The sequence below is a fragment of the Pieris rapae genome, chromosome 4 (assembly GCF_905147795.1).
Source record: "Pieris rapae chromosome 4, ilPieRapa1.1, whole genome shotgun sequence".
Classification (NCBI taxonomy): Eukaryota; Metazoa; Arthropoda; class Insecta; order Lepidoptera; family Pieridae; genus Pieris; species Pieris rapae.
The window spans coordinates 430,066-447,449 of record NC_059512.1 but is presented as its reverse complement, the minus strand read 5'-3'; the positions used below and the strand labels follow the sequence as shown (position 1 = coordinate 447,449).

Sequence of the window (17,384 nt, the reverse complement as noted above, 5' to 3'; positions counted from 1 at the left end):
CACATCTTTTATTCGTAAAAGGCATGACTCGTATGAAATACAATCTACAAGTCTTTAATTTATTCCTGAGCATGATTCAATCAACTAGCTCTATATATCTAGAGATATCTATCGATTGAATCCACTTCAAACTAATTGCAGGTGTAGGCTGGCTGCAGGCAAAAATAAATTATCGGGAACACATACATTAAATATTTTTAGGAAAGTTTATGTTGCGTATGGCCAAAGGTTTTTCAAATATAAAAGTGGTAAGGGCATTGTATAATGCACTTGTTAGGAGCCACTTGGTATGTAACTATGATTTGGGCCCCACAAAAAAAATTTCTATAATGGTGGAGCGTAGTCAAAATAAATTTACGAGATACATTTACATGAAGTTGTATGAAGTATACCCATTTTATCCAGTAATGTATCCAACTTTGTTTGTCTTGGGAATGGTAGATACAACAAGTTAAGAGGTAAGGAGCAGAGATTGATCAAGACCGCTCTAGGCTATTTAACAGGATGCAACTAATTTTTTTTTTCAAATTCAATAGTTTTTTTTAAGTAGTAAGTGTTTGCTGGCGGAGTATGTAAGTAACTTTTTACTCTTTCAAGTGCACCTTTGCAGCTGCAGTTAGTAACACTCATAAATTTTGGTATCTTTACTTTGATTTTTTTTCGACTTTTTCACAGACTTTTTGTACCGTCGATTCCTCATCTGATTTGGATACTAAAATCTCCCATTTGCTTGTAGATCCAGTTCTAGCCTAAGGGTTAATCAGGCCCTGGTAAGGAGGGGCCTTACTATCTCATTATATTTTTTAAAGGTTCCTTGGAGGTAAAACTCTCTCTACCATGCTAAATCATACAGTGATACCTAACATTCGGTTCTGCGCAGGCAAGGACATTAATTGTTCGAGATGTTTGTCAGTATTTTTGAATTCAACTTCAAAGTACTTACATTAATGTCAAATAAAAAACTTTTTTACGATAATCGTGTATTTATCTATAAATAATTCATGGTCATAATATTTGATACTATAATATATCCTATAATCCTAGGGACAAATCTGTTCCTAAATGATTAAAAAAAAATTACTTACTATCGTAAAATTCCTTGCAATTTTTTAAAATTAAAATATAGAATATACACTATTTATGGGGCTTAAATAGAGCTGTACTTAGAAAAACAAATTATTTGTATGAATGCATAAAAGTCAAATAAATAATTCAGCTTATCAATTAATCTAAATAAAACATTTAACGATGGCTCTGATGAATTCTTGATGAAAATATTGGCACCTAATTCGAAGTCTTCATTCCCAAACGACGACACGATAATTCCTCTCCACATTGTCTACGTAAAAACCGTTCACATACGGACTCGGCAAAATGTCGTCCAACTGAAAGTAACGTTATAATTAATGACTGCTAATATTGTATTTATGAATTTATTATTTCAATTCAGAAAAATCTGTTAGAAGTAAATGACTACATAGGAAATATCATTAATTAAAGTGTACCTATATTTAATTATTCAAAATCATTAATTCATTTAGGTAACACTATACAGTACACGTCTTATGAACGTCAAAAATAATTTTGTATGGCTTCTAATAAATTTAAATGCATTGAATTGAAATGTAAATCCTGTGCCATCAGGGTAGGATTCAGTTTCATCGTATAAGCGTCATTCAGATAAATAGACTAAAGTATTCTTTTAAGTGTATATTTTAATTTATATTCCACCTTCAATAGTAGTAAAACTAATTTTCCTGTAATTCTGAATCTCCATAATTAGAGAAAATAATCATAATATATACAAACTTTCTATCAGGGCGTTCACGAAATAAAACGATCCTTATATCACAGACTTTATTCATTAAAACTAGTTTCTGTAATACGTCCGAACACACAAAATTTATTTAAAATTAAGCTACCTCATAACTCAGTAGATTTATGCAGTTAGCTGTAGCAACGGCAATTACAATATTGAGTTTTCGTACCACGAATTCCAAGCTTAACATATTGAAAGAGTTACATCAAAAGTTTTGGAGAAGAGTGGAAAAAAGTGGAGAATGGTGAAATCACAAATTGAGTCAATCAGAAATCTAGTAATGCGTACTAAGCATCGTCTTTAACAGTTACATTTGGTATCCCTTGCAGCTTGTGTATTCGGGCATTAATCTTTCTTACATTACTAAAATCTCCTAAAATTCCGTATTTTTATTAAAATATATATTTCATTATATTATTCTTACATTTATCTAAATTACATTCAATTTACAGATAGATCAGTTGTCGTCTTAACATTTCTATGTATTTAAAACAGTTTTATAGTCAAATATGTAGTAAATAGGTCATATTCATGTATATAGCTGTATTGCTTCTGTTTGTTCAAAGCAAATCTATTTTTAATAATTTATCGTCAATCACTGGTTCGTAGTGCAATTGCTTTGATTGGTTCTGTCTGCCAATGATGCCTTAACATGCCGGATGACATGGTCTGAGAAACAAATCGATATGCTCTTTAACAGTTCCTTTATTGATGTGTTTTGTTTCTATTCGGTAAAAAATAACTTTTTTGGTTATAAATAAAGGCTTGCCAACACTCGGCACATTGGTAAAAGAACCACAAAATACTATTTTTAATGTGACAAGTAATTATAGGCAAACATGACATACACGAAGAGATCATACAACTATTAAACAAAATAAATATTAAACAAAACAATTATTTAACAAAACAAAAATTACTAATAAATTTTTACAAAAAACTAAACAAAAATAGATTTTCATGTGTGAGTTTAGTAACCATGGATATCTTTTTTTTTAGCCTTAGCCTAAAAAAACTTGTTGTGTTGGGACTATAATCCCGTTACAGATAAGTAATAGTGAAACATGTGAGCGGTGTGGGTTATAAGAGGACGAAATGACGAGGATACGACGTAGAGATTGCAGCTCCTTACAAACGTTGTGTAAAACAAAGAAAATGTAAAAAATTTGACTTTGACTAAAGGGAATGCGTAGGTGGTTTGACCACGCAGAACGCAAGAATAAGAAGCGGTTAACAGATTGCTACCAGGCAAGAGTGGATGATGAAGTCAAGCTCGTACGTGACGTACATACCTGAACCAAATCCAGGTGGTACTAGAGAATGGACAAGTTAAAAGTGCCCACAAACATTTATTATTTCTTTTAGCTTTGCAATTCCCTTCCGGAAGAAGAAACAGAATCCGAATATCGTTAAGCACACGAAGAAATTCTTGATACTCATACTTTCTTAGGTTTTAATTTACGGCTTAGATAATTACGGGCAAACCTACATATAAGAGGGCTTGGACATTTCAGCCGGCAAAGAGTACATGCCTAAGCAATTGACTGTCTATGACTTTGTGTGTTTGTAAAAAACGGTGTTAAAATCATTTTTGCATTAAACATGAACGCCCTGTTTGATAAGCATTAGTGGCAAATTAGTGGAAATTCAGAAACGAGACTTTAAGATTTCCAATTATTTAATCATTAGTTTTATAAATTCAGAAAAAATTAGTAAAATCAATATTAAAAACAAAAATATATTTTTTTATCAGTTTAACACCAGGAACTGGCTTAACTTACCACATTTGGCTCCCACTTTACTTGTCCCTTCTCAACGGGGCTTGGCTCGTCATCGTCACTTATATCAGAACCTGTTAAGAAATCATATTTATTGCAATAAACAAATAAATTACCAAAAATTGAATCAAACTTTTTGGAGAGAGGCCCTAGGGATTCTCTATTTCTTTGATTTTGTTTATTCGCTTCGACCGGGAATTACGAATATTTCTGACACGACTAACCTAGAGGCAGTCGCTTTATGAAGCCAAATAAATGGCCAAAAATAGATCAGATGAAAATGAGCAAAGATAGAATAAATTACTTTTTTGCAAAAGAATCTTCTTTAATAAAATTCCAGAGGCTCTTTTGTCTCTGCCTTTAAAAAAAAAGAGAAATGTATTAAAGAAAAGCTGTGTAAAAAGGCTTACTATAAAGTTTTATCAGCGATTATCTAGGTGATAAAAGGGCCTGAGACTAGTGGTAGTCTACTTCTAATTAATATTTAAATAAGTGTTTATTGATCATTTGCTTTTTTAAAACAGAGTACCGAGAGTTTTTTACGCTGGCTGTTTCTCTCGGCCTACGCCTCTGTCTTCTTTGCCGATGAGTAGAGATTACCGGTTCAAATTTAATGACGTGGAATAAGTGTGATACCTGTATTTTATATTCCAAAATAAACATATTTATTTTATTTTTCTAAAGAACTTTACCGCCAACTAAGAACAATATATGTATATAGACTTATTTTTTTTTTAATTTACTTTTAAGATCTATAGACCACTAATAGTTGCTATTGTATATTTTATAAAACCAGTACGTACATTAATCCATACATTTTTCCATTTTAAATTATTTATTTTAGTAGTTATATAAAAACATAAAAGAGATTTATTTATATACACTATATTGTAAATAAAACACTTAGAAACCGATTAATAAAAATAACCTCTAACAAGGTCAAAATATCTTTAGTATTTTTATCATTATTAACTTAACGAACAGGGCCGGACTAAGTTCGGACGGGGGGCCTAAACTTTATATTATTTTAATAGTTTTTAACGGTCTCTAGCCGTATAAGGCTATATTATGTAGCTTAGAGTGCCATTTCCCTCAGCACTGTGCCATAGGATTAGTGTTATTAAACAAAGTTTTATAAATCGTTAATGGGAAATAAAAATTTGTAAAATTATTTCCAGAAACTATGAATTCAAGACAATCTTTTTAATGGCAGGTTTAATATACGATAAAACTCATATTTTCCGAATCAAATGGATTCCTCAATAAAATATGTTTGATAAAGTAATGACATCCTTGAAATTTCAAGTTCAAGTTTAATACATATATACAACATTATATTTAAGTATTTGCACGTTTGTGCACTTGTATGGGGCTCCCAAGGTTCAGGAACTTTGGGCCCATTTAATTGTCTGCCATATACTTTATCTGCTACCGAATATTGTGTCTGGCGTCAATAGGAACAAAGTTACTTATCGCTACGGAAATTTTATAAATTTTTGTATATTTGTGGCGTCTGTTGTAAGTTGTATCTATACTTTATAGTCTATAGTTTAATTCATGGATTTATATTATCTGATAATTTACATTTCCAACAGGTGTTAAAGCAATAAGACTGTTAATATTATTCAATTAATAAAAGGCCGGCAACGCAGTTGCGAGCTTTCTGGCAATGGGCAACGGTAGCACTAAGCATCAAGTGAGCATCCTGCCCGTTCGCCACCTGTTAAGAAAACTCACCATCACCCGTAGGCAGCGTCAACCAGAACTGTGATCCGACCATATATCGTAAACCAGGTGGTATCGTTTCCCGTTTTATTGATGCTCCAAGAATCTTAGCCGAGTCTACGAGCAATGAAGCTCGCCATGACGCTGCATATATCAAACGCATGGACGATTGTGCAGCGGTGGAACAGATTATAGGATATAGTGCTTTGTGACGGCGTAGATTGTAAAATGAAATTCCTGAAATAAATAATAATGTAAACATAAATTAAATAGTTTACTCAAATTTAAATCTGTTTTAGCAATTATTTTCTCGTCTATCAACCATTGTTATTGAAACTAAATTTACAAGACTTTGAATGTTTAAAATCTTGTTATATAAAACAAAGTCGGTGTTCCAACACTCATAACTCGTGAATGGACCGATTTTAATGGATTTTGATTTATTTGTCTCCGTCCCGATAGCACGATAAGATAAACATTGGAAAAACTAATTAATAAACTATTGAACTTAATATTTATTTTATAATTTGATAAATCTTAAATTAAGTTCAGCTAATCAGTAACAAAACATTAATTGACTGTCAGACAGTATACAAAGTTCGCCGGGTCAACAAAGTAGAATATAAATAAAAAATTGTTAGTATTTGTCAAATTGTATTACGGGATTTACTACAGCATGGCAGGTTAAATAAAAGGTATCTGGTTAAGTACCTCTACCAAATATGAGACCCATATATATGGCCGGCTACCCTCAAGCATACAGGATCAGATTAGTAAAAATAATAATAATAATAATCATCAGAAATGCTAGAGCGCGTCAGATTAAGGTACGGTGTTAACTCACATGCTAAATAGTATATATTTCACTAATCTGACAATTTGCAAGTGACCTAAAGGGTAGCAAGTTGTAAAAAATAACGTCATCTTGACGAGATCTCGAGCGTAGCTGACCTTTTTTTTTTAAGGAAATAATTCAAGGATGTCGAAAAATATATAAACTTTTAAGTCGTCTTATTTTTTTTAAGATACGTTTTTAATGTGTTTTTGCTACTAGAATTTCTACGCCAACCAGGCTTCAGTCTAGTCTAAATCTCAGATACATAATAATAGATCTAGGTTAAGGTTTCAATTTGAGATAAAGTGTAGCACAATATAATAATGCACTTAAATTGCGTAATATTTACTTATTTTTCGTTTTTTTTTTCAAATAAGAATTTTTAAGTCAATTATGATTATAAAAATCCAAAACACATTGGACAAGTAACTTGCGCTAAATTATGTGTATATCGTATACGTGACAAAACACAGCTATATATTCAGATTTGCCTCAATTAACTATTGCATAATCTATAATACTCACATATTGCATAAATGATGGGGAAAACTGATAAAAATATATTTAAAATCTTATTACACAATGCAATTATTATATTATTTATTTCTATGTAGCTTACGATAATTTGCAAATATTAAGGAAACTTACAAAGGTCAATACTCTTATGGTATTGTATATGACTACCGATAAGGAGTATTACATTGGAATTTCTCTATAAAACGAATAAATACCTCAAATATATACCTAAATATTAGTAACTATGTGACAGTATGTAAACTTGCGAGAGTAATCTATATAAGACTTGGTTTTAAAAAAGCTTTTATGATTTGATATATATTTGTGTAATTTAAGAATGACAATTAACGCGTATACAACTTGACGTGGCTTATGTTAACAAGCATTGTTCGCCGTAGACTTGTGCCGGAATAGTGCATCGCTGCATGTTGTCTACGATAGCTTTTTGGCGGGATTTTAAAATTTAGAATGTTTTGCATGCATGCTTTTCCAGTTATCTTCACAACAAAGATATCTATAACTTTATTCTACATTATTTACATTCAATAGATAATGTCAATAAGGAACTTTACAAAGTAAACAAAATTACTAATCACATTTTGCTTATCTATATTGGTAACACGTGTTAAGAGTGGAAGATTTTATGATCAATATACAAAGCTAATGAATTTATTGAATATACTTTGTAATTATATCTAGGATCTTTATTATTAATAAAGTTATCATAATTTTTTATTTCAATTCGATTCCAACTTCTAAAAAATCGGTTGATTTCTTAATATTCACACAAAGACAAACGTAATATGTATTAATATTAACCATTATATTGCCAGATTATGACACTATTAAGGCATATTAAATTCAAGAGTATAGGGGATCGAGGCATATTTATGTGCGGAATTAACATTTACTCATACACTTAACTCGCGATGAAACTAACGTGTAACATAATATACGTTATATATATAATAAAATAATATATTATCGTAAGATCATTATACATAATATGTATAATATTTTAAAATGATTCTCCATAGGTTGATTAATTTTTAAACATTGAAATTATTATATTTTATTAGTTGTTTGTTAACGTGCATGTAACGTTTCAAATAATTATATCAACATATTGTTAAGAAACTGAAACATTTTCAGATTATTTCAGAGCAAGCACTAGTCGAGTGGTACTGTTTTCAGGAGATATCTGGATGGTTATACCCTTGTGATAAAGGAATATTTCAGGGTGAACTTTATATGTGTGAGACAAGGACGTAGTGTTACGCGAGACAGATGAAAGATCGGAAGCTCCAAGAAGCCAGACTGAACTACACTACACACACACAACTACAAGGGCAGAGCAAGAATTTTGTGAGTCATAATTGCGCATAATTTGCGTTTTTAATGTAATTATACTTCTCATGGATTAAAATTAAAATTAAACTCTTGAAGAGATCTATGTTGTTTTCTATCCAATCACCTATGCCTTGATATGTTAAAAAGTCTACATAATTTTTAATAATTATGTATACACAATAAGGCACGTTTTTTTGTTAACGAAGCCAAAAATATGATTATTTATGACGTTACGAAGATAAACAACAATACATCGAAAGATAAAACTAATCAGATACTTCAAAAAAGTTCTTCTAGTCTAATGGGTCAAATTTATTTATAATAAACCACAAATGCGGCGAAACCGCAGACAATACAAACACATAACTTAAATAACTTACCCTGTGCTTTCCTATTCAAAAAAAATTGTAATGTTCCTCTCCACATATCAACTCGTACTCCAACAATACTGCCTTTACAGAATCCAACTGAAACCTTCGAGATCATTGCATTATGTCTAATAGCTCCTGTGTATGACAGGCCATACGACTCTGAATCTTGTCCCAACAGAGATGTGAATTTAAATTGGACATTAGTTGGGATGACTTTATTTGTACCCACTCCAACCATCTGTGGAAAAAACAATTATAAAAATATATTTTATTATAGCTTTCCTAAAAATAATGATAAATATTATTCAAATATACTTTAAAAAGGTTCTTTAAGATTACTACTAACAATGATTTCAAGTTAACACACAGCAATATAATTTAATTTATTATTTAAATTTATAACACAAGCACAGAAATAATTTAATTAAATCTTCAATGCAAACTTACTCAATATAAAATAAGTTCATATAATAGTGGAATAACCTGATAAACAACTTGTGAACCTCAACAAAATCTAAATATTAAATGCACCATTATATTATATGATGGCATAGCTATGACAACCTATGTTTTGTTTTTCAATCTGTTTACAAAATAAGGATAATGATTAAATTAAAAACAACATTTCTTCATTACACAAATATTTAAACTTACTATTAAAATTATATGCAAAGAAAAAAAAATAGTAAAGGTCACAGACATTAGAGGTTCAAATTCGAGAAAAAAAATTATTTTCTGGTTAGAGCCATATAGAAAAAGGCCAGTTTTTATTAGAATAACATACCTGAAGTTCTTTGTTTAGCCTTAATCAATAATTTAATGCAAATTTATGTGATTTACTTAATAATTGGCATTCTCTATAAACAAAAACTTGTGTCAAAGTCAATACAAACTACTTACAATATCTGTGCCATATGTGTCGGTAAGTATTTTGATTTCCCAATAATAGTGCTGGTTAAGTAACAAAGGTGTATCACCCTTAGCTGCAGCAGTGCCAGAACTGTAGAAGGGATGGAATGTCACTTGCTTCTTATCCTCACTTAACACAACCCAACTAGTTCCAGATTCTGTTGGCTGTTCCCATTTCCATTCACTCACTAAGACAAGTATTGCAAATAAAATTATTCATAAAGTATTTTTTTGTAAATAGTACCTACATGCAGGTTCACATATAATTTTAACTAAGTCTGTTGCTCTTTTGTTATCTCATGTCCAATAATTTAAAAAAAACTTTATTTGTGTCAAAACAAACATAACATTCTATATACAATATTCACTGTGGTTAACCTTATACATAAAATACATATATGAGCACTAGCATTTAAACTAGGCCTAGCTTTTATCTTAAATGCTAGTTTCTTCCAGTGTCATAAGAAATTGGTTAAACTGAGGTGGAGGTAGAATTACATTTAAATTGCTGCAGTTAATTAGACTTGAATGAGTGTGAACTTGGAAACTAATATTTATTATGAAGATTATCTATTTATATTAAATTTACAACAATATATTATTATTATAGTCTGAAGTAAGACATTTAAAAAAGAAAAAATAAAAAAACCAAATTTTATTATTTTATATGAAGAAACAAGTTTTCCATGTCATTATATTTTTGAGTTTTTATCCATTCTTCTAGTTTTATTTTACATTCATATGTGTTAGGGGATAAATGACAACAAATTTTGTACAGTCTTTAAATTACACTTTAATATATATACGAGTTGTTTAAGAAATTAATCATTTTTATAATATGAGTTATATGTTTAAAGTACATACAACAATATACATGGTATTTTTAAAATAAGTTAAACGATAAAGAATCATACCTTCATTTTCCTCTCCACAAACACAAGTACCTAACTGAGTCCACGATACTGGTGATTTCTTATTCCAGCACTGGCAGTAGGGCTTTGCTTGACTACTGTCTTTATGCCATGATCGGGAATTATACTGTGCAACAAGCATAGTGACTCGCACAACAGTAACCAACAAGTTGGGAAACAAAATGCAATTACAATAAATATATTTTATGAACCGCCACCTCGCCTTTACAATTATAGTTGGCTGCTGTGTGAAGTCTAATAAAATAACATTGAAACACAAAGTACAAACTACAAACTACAAAGCACTGAACTCTGAAGCAAAATAAAAATTAAAAATTGACTGACTATGTTAATTGTCAAAACCCAACACTCACTCGCACAAGGCACAGCTCACATTTAACTGTTGCTAACGTGAGGCATTTCATTTATATAACCTACATCCGTTATCGTTCAAAAACAATATACTGTTTAGTACATATTAATTCCTTTAGTTATACTTTCTATTGAAATGATAAGTTATTGACAATGTAAAAGTAAAATTGTAATAAATAAAGAAAATACTAACGATATAAATCTAAAAAATATACGCAATTAAATATATTAAAAAAAATATTTACCTTTACTTTTAGTGTTTGTTTCGGTTTTCGAACAAAGCTGGTGAATTTTCCGGAAGTATCTAGAAGACTGTATTCAAATACCTAGACACTGTCTATTATTTTTCTAAGTCTTAATTTAATTTAACATAAATCATATTTTTAATTACTTTCCCATAATGCTGTAAACAGAATTATGTGTATTATTTTGGAGAGCAACATTTCCGGTTTTCCGAACTTAATCTCACCCTCCGCCCTAGCCCCTAGCTCCAAACCTCTAAGGCTTAAGCAACACTGAAAACTAAACGCCACCCCCACCCTGCTCCATGTACTAAATACTAATAATGGCAGTCATAGTACAAAATGCTAGTTTTTATTTTAATATACATTCCTAATTTCGGGTAATACATTATCGAGGTGTTTTTTGTTACGGCGATTTACTTGAGTGTTATTATATTTTATTAAATTTTAAACAAGGTTTCGTAAAGAATTTAAATGTGAATATTTTGTGTAAAGCATATTATTTTATAAATTAAAATTACTGTTATTAATGTATTGTTTGTAATGCTATATAATTTGCTTGTTTAAATTTATAGTTATACTGATAATAATGAGAATTGTTTGTTAAGTATTGCAAAGCAAAATATATATATATATTGTTTTGGGTGTAGTCTTGAACAATAGCTTCCAAATGCATTTTTGGATAGATAAACGACAAAGCCAGTGTTATAGTGGTCGTCATAGGGTGCCATCATCTTTGTCTGCTGGTAATGTATTTTTTAAATTTATTTTATTAATAAATCATATAAAACCCGATAATATACTTACAATGCCAATACTCTGTAATTTTTTAAAGTCACCAAACCAAAGTTGTGACTCAGATGAAACCTATGCCATTTGAATTAAATTTAATATATATACATTATAGAATACTTTATAATTCATTAAACATTCACACTGGTGGTGTACCCATTAAAACATAATCACCATTAAACATAAACACAAAATAAGTGTAATAAGATTGTTACTTACTTCTGACTAGCTTAAAAAGTATTAAGAGTTAAATTTGCATTGAGTAGTGACTATGAATTACTTGCACTTAGGGTAACTGTTTCAAAAAGAACTTTGTCTTAAACTTATACCTTTTTGACATATGGGAGACTAACCCCGCTAAGTCTTGTCTGTCTATCTCACTCAGCGACCAACTATATATATACTCTTATTCAATTGACTAGTTGAATAAGAGTATATGTTGGTCTGAAATGGACTGAATGTCATTCATGTCATGTTAGTCTGAATATCATTTTATTAAATGCAATGTGTCTTCACACATTTCCGATGTATTTTACTGTTAATTCTAGTTATAAACAGAATAAGAAGCTTTGCACTTTCAAAGAATTGGCAGTTTTTTTTTTTAAATATGTTCACCCATTTTCAGGTGGATTGGGCCGATCACGCGGCCGTGTTGGCGTGAGTGCGCCGGGAGGGCGCAAGGGTATGGCGGCGCCTGTTCACCGCTTCGTGCCCGTCGACTGCGCTCCCAGGCGACCGCGAGTACCACGCGCCACTCAGTATGGGTAGGTGACTGTCTGATACATGTACTGCCCACAACATCACTTTGTGGAACCAGCTGGCAGGACTTAGGGTCCTTCAAGAAAAGAGCGTATCAATTCCATGTGTCCATGGGCGGCGGTATCGCTGGCAACGAAATTGGGAAAATGCATTTTGTTCAAACGATCAATATGAGTGAGGAGAGCAATATCAGGAAAAGGTGTTGGAAGGTGCTGTCCACATAAAATTGGCTATGATGCACTACCTTTCAGTTTAGATTGTTTTCTTTACTTTTATCTGCGTTGTCATTTATAGATTAATAATATATTTTCTCTTATACAAGTAAACACAATGTTACAAATATTACTAACGTTTTATTTTATTGCTATAGCCACTTGTCCACCCTATCAAACATCAGGTTTCCTGCCCGATTGCCCCCTGTGCTATATAAAAAAAACTTTTCCAAATGAATAATTGAGTTTTTTTATATTTCTTCAGCCCTCCACCAATACCTCAAGTGCACACATCCAGGCGAACTGAGGAATCAATGTATGTTGAAATTCCCGTGGAGCCCCCTCAGCCCACCATTGCCAGTCTGGCGGCGGCTCGCAGCGTCACCCCGGACACCCTGCTCCGTACCGCGGCCCTGGGACTCCAGCACTCCCCCATGATGGCACCACATCTGAAGTTTGGCATACTGGTGTCTCTCGCTTTGGCCACTATCTTTATAGCGGGAGCTAAATACTACTTCGATCGACAGGTGAGCAAAGATTGTTTACGTTGATATTTGTTGTAGCCCAGGTAATTTTCAATTTTTTACAATTCTTTATGTACTCTTTATGTTAGATGATTCACGAAGCGGGCAGCAGCGAAGCGGGCGTGATGTGTGCGGCGATGGCGTGCGTGTGCGGGGCTGGATGCGCTCTGTCCCTCTGTCGTCCCAGGGCTCCCGTGCCCCCGGCCTTTCCGCCCGACCGCGTCTCCACTACGGGCACACGAGAACGGATGGTGAGGCATCATAGTCTATCTAATTTATTTAAATAGCTGAAACTGATCCGGTGGGATCTAACTTAGCTTTAAGTTCTCAAATTGGTTACATTATATTATTAGTCTACAGTAACTTCTTGGTATTTATTTTTGTTAAAGGAATAAATAAATTAATCAATGTACTTGCCAAGTAATAAGAAACAAAGCGATATGATTTATTATTTATCCAGATTCTGGGGATGTATAACAAGTATTATCATGCAACTATAACTGATGATCTTAATCAATATAAATATAATAAAGTAACATAAACTAGGGACTAACTTAGAATGCATAAAAAGATTATCAAAGATTTTAACAGCCCTTGAAGAAACGTTCTTCCAGAATTTTTAAGTGAGAAATATTTAAATTTAATAATTCTGTTTTTTTTTTATTTGTTATTTACGGTTTGACAAATCTAAACTTTCATAATTATAAAAACCGATATGAGTCTAATGGCCTTGTTTTACCTGTGTCATTTCATTACAAACACATATGTGTATATAATAAAACGTCGATGCACATGTTTTTATTTTTAAAGGGAAATTCTCTTTCAGGCACCCTCTGAGCCCTCGGAAGACATATCTCTAGCCACCCTGCTGCAGAACTCGGAAGGAAGCGCCGGGGGCCCCTGCTCCCCCGAGGCGCCGCCGCCCTACCACATCGCAGTTCTGCTGCCGGGAAGGGAGCAGCCCTCCCCGCCCCCGCCCGCCTACAGCGCTCTCAGCTAGCTGCATTCTCCCGTCAGCCAGGAGTTTATCATATAGATCCAGGCTGCGGGACCGTCTTCCGAAGAAAAATCATCAGTTTCGGGAACCATTTAGTTTGAACTAGAGTTGCCAGCTGATCGACGTGAAGTGGCGAAATACGTGGAGTCTCCAGGAGTTATTAAGTATTTATTTATTATAATTATCTATAGATTTATGTAAAAAAAATCATAATTCTGGAAAAGGCGTTCTAATACTACTCTATAGGAAGTGCATAGACGATGAAAGAAAAGAGAAGAGTTAGAATAGCGTCATTCATAGAATAATTTTGTGGTGTTTGCCGAAACCAAATGAGCTGGCAATTCTATTTTAAACCCTTTAATATGAATTGATACAATCTCACATTATGATCATTATTTTTAACCTAAAATTTTTGTGAAATGTCAGTAGAGTGTGATTAATTTCCTTAAAGTCCAATATGATACTTCAAATATCCATCATTACTTCTTAGTAAAAGCCATACTCATAGTCGTTAATTAAGTTAAAAAAAAATATTTTATCATACATGCAATCGGAAAATCAAAGTCAACCCTGATGAACATAATTTCATTCATATATTTAGGTAATTAATTATTAACAATAAGCGATAGTTGGAAGACTTTTAAGGACAGATATTAAAGTCTTTATTCATCTGTGAACTCAATTTATATTAAACATTGAAATTCGTTCAATTTGTAAACCTCAGAATCGTTCAAAATTGTTTTTAAATGCGATAAATTAACACAATTAGCATTGTTGGCCTCACTTCAGCGTGTAACTCTCATCTCTGAGGTCGTAGGTTTGAGCCTCGATTGTGCATGACTTTCTGTGTGCCCATTTAATATTCGCTACAACAGATACTGAAATCTGAGGCCCATACTTTAAGAAGAGTGGTAGTATCACTGATTTTATTTTAAATTAACGCCAAAGAAAACGGTACTAATCTCAAATCATAATTTAAGCTTTCGTTATATGTACATACATTTTTAATGACGCACAAAAGTACCGACTAAAAGTTTACTTTTAACTAACCGAAGTTATCTGCTACTCAGTCAGAAACAGTGGTAGAAGTTTAACCACAGAGGGATGTATTCCATTTAACTCGTGGGAGATGTGAAAGCGTCAAATGTCAAATAGAACGGACGTATACGAACACTTGCAAAAATGTTTCGAGTCCGGCGTAGTTAATGCATTGTATATAAGCGATTTAGAATGAGGCCGGAATTGTGTAAGCTAGGAGTTGGGACCTTAGTACATATTAGAGATGCGCCGACTACAACTAACACAGTTATATGTATATATCTGTATTATAAAATTTAAAAAAACAATGTGGTTTGTGTGTAATTCAATTTACTGACTTATTCTGTCAGACTTAGACTGACACGACTATATTGTCTATCTCTCTCTAACGCGTACCGGCTCCACCGGCCGCTCTTACGCTACGCCACCGATCTCGTCAGGGAGATGGCAATACGCAGTATGCGTTCTGTCCCGCTCTAACGCTTATTGGCTGCACTTATTTTTGTTACGGATTTTCTTGATTCGGTCGCCCGGCTCAAAGACCGCGATAAAATGTATGCAATAGATTAATAACTTTGATCATATTTGTTATCTTAAGAAAACTTCATCAAATCATATATTGTCGATAAAATTATATCGTAAAATAAGAATTTAAACGAATTATTTGGAGTAGTAAATGAAGTACTCTGCGTATCTCTAATGAATGTTATGTTATATATGTTAAAACAATCGGCGCGGGCTACTTTATAATTTTTTATTAAGATTATTTCTAAAAACTTAAGGCTTAAATCAGACTGATGTTAGTTTTTTTTGTAATTTTATATTTAGTTGATATCATTTAGAGATTTTATCTCAGGCCAATCGTAGTTTGTATAAGGGTAATAAGTAAGATTTTCATAGTAAAATACACTGTTTTGATCTCCTTTAAAAGACTATGTTTTACCTACTCATCTGTCGGTTGGGTCTTAAAACCTGGAAGAACTTTGACGAATTATGATCGACCAATTTAAAAGAAAAGCTTACACGGATGTGAGGGTAGTAAATTTCATTAATTTGTTTTTAAATTACTCGTTTTGAAGCCTAATATTATGTGGTATTATGTAGGTAGTCTTAAATGTGTGTTAGTATAGTTAAGGCTCTTTGTAATTTATAGACGTAGTCGGTCCCAAAGTTCTGTCATAAATGGAATTAATGATATAAAGTACGTATTAGTTTTTAATGAGTGATATATCAATTTATAGTACATTAATTAATGAATAGAAATAGCATATATTATTCGAAATTACCCCTCCCTGTTGTCGCGCCCAGTTCTATCACAACACGCACCATATTCATGTCGATTTCATTGACTGCTTTTTTTAATGATGACTTCAAACTCCAAATTCGTATGTTGTGATCTGCCTAATTTTATAGCCAAAGGATTAACCGGACTGGAGGAAGGTCAATCCTCATAAGTCGATGTTTTGGCGATCAAACTTTCACTCATGCCTGATAAGTGAAACTGGCCCAGAACTGCTGGAACACGAAAATGTCCCGCAAATAGCGTGATGGGCAGGTCTTTGCAACACTCCCAGATCATTACTGATTATGGATGATGTGCATGTTAACTTTATTTTCAGTTTCTTCAGAACTCCTAGCCGTCCTCCTCCGTGGCCAGCCAGTTCTTTTCTTGTCCTCAACACTGGAGGTCCTTAAACCTAAACGTTGTATTCAAACTTTTGAGCCATTTGAAAATGATACTCGGCGAGTGCCCACAGCGGTGCAACGCAACAACAGCTATTCGGTTCTCTTTCAATGTCCACTCCATCGTGAAAAATAACGGAAAGTGATTGTTTTGTGTTTTAAAACAATAGTCAAACATTCAAAAATAGAATGCAATATGTTTTTATAAAATAATGTTCGAAATTTAAAATTAATGTTCCAGAGACAACTTTGGGACCAACTACGTCGTTTAATAATAACGCTAACATGTAAATCTGAAGTTGTATATGTATTGAGATTTGTTGATTTTAAACGTTTAATTTTCCTTTGGTACCTGATTTTGTACATTATGTTTTTTTACTCTTTTTTGAGATTTAATAACATATGTTACTTGTGTATTTATATATATTCTATATAGTCTGTAAATCAATTTAAAAAAATTACACGAAAAAATCGCGATCCCAGTCGATGTCTTCATTAGAAACTACACTTCGTTGACAAATATCACGTCAGTGAATATTTTTTTTTACTAC

The 17,384-nt window shown here is 32.4% G+C and overlaps 2 protein-coding genes across 4 annotated transcripts; one reads left to right on the top strand and one right to left on the bottom strand.

Moving 5' to 3' along the window:
• Positions 1-674: 674 nt before the first annotated feature.
• On the bottom strand, positions 675-10,583 carry LOC110997160 (SPRY domain-containing SOCS box protein 3). 3 transcript variants are annotated; one of them, XM_022265182.2, is made up of 6 exons: positions 10,560-10,583; positions 9,295-9,491; positions 8,404-8,632; positions 5,335-5,559; positions 3,601-3,671; positions 675-1,385 (listed from the first exon to the last, which is right to left on the bottom strand). In XM_022265182.2, coding segments are annotated over exons 1-6 (810 nt in total). In that variant the 5' UTR covers positions 10,561-10,583; the 3' UTR covers positions 675-1,298. The 3 variants fall into 3 exon arrangements, with proteins under 3 accessions (XP_022120874.2, XP_022120871.2, XP_022120873.2); XM_022265179.2 differs by lacking the exon at positions 10,560-10,583 and adding an exon at positions 10,218-10,531; XM_022265181.2 differs by lacking the exons at positions 675-1,385; positions 10,560-10,583 and adding exons at positions 1,844-2,488; positions 10,218-10,533.
• A 265-nt stretch (positions 10,584-10,848) lies between these two features.
• Positions 10,849-15,891, top strand: LOC111001972. The gene is made up of 5 exons (XM_045634825.1): positions 10,849-11,574; positions 12,246-12,384; positions 12,857-13,118; positions 13,205-13,366; positions 13,942-15,891. The coding sequence occupies exons 1-5, from the start codon at positions 11,499-11,501 to the stop codon at positions 14,113-14,115; spliced, it is 813 nt and encodes a 270-aa protein (XP_045490781.1). The 5' UTR covers positions 10,849-11,498; the 3' UTR covers positions 14,116-15,891.
• Positions 15,892-17,384: the final 1,493 nt, after the last annotated feature.

Bases quoted from the DNA above. Each gene is read 5' to 3' on its own strand.
- LOC110997160 (XM_022265179.2), bottom strand. From the start codon at position 10,356: ATGCTTGTTGCACAGTATAATTCCCGATCATGGCATAAAGACAGTAGT. The intron at 9,492-10,217 runs GTATGATTCTTT...TACTTGTCTTAG, and splicing joins TTGTGGAGAGGAAAATGAAG to TGAGTGAATGGAAATGGGAA. The intron at 8,633-9,294 runs GTAAGTAGTTTG...TTTTTTCCACAG, and splicing joins ACACATATGGCACAGATATT to ATGGTTGGAGTGGGTACAAA.
- LOC111001972 (XM_045634825.1), top strand. From the start codon at position 11,499: ATGCATTTTTGGATAGATAAACGACAAAGCCAGTGTTATAGTGGTCGT. The intron at 13,119-13,204 runs GTGAGCAAAGAT...TCTTTATGTTAG, and splicing joins AATACTACTTCGATCGACAG to ATGATTCACGAAGCGGGCAG. The intron at 13,367-13,941 runs GTGAGGCATCAT...ATTCTCTTTCAG, and splicing joins CGGGCACACGAGAACGGATG to GCACCCTCTGAGCCCTCGGA.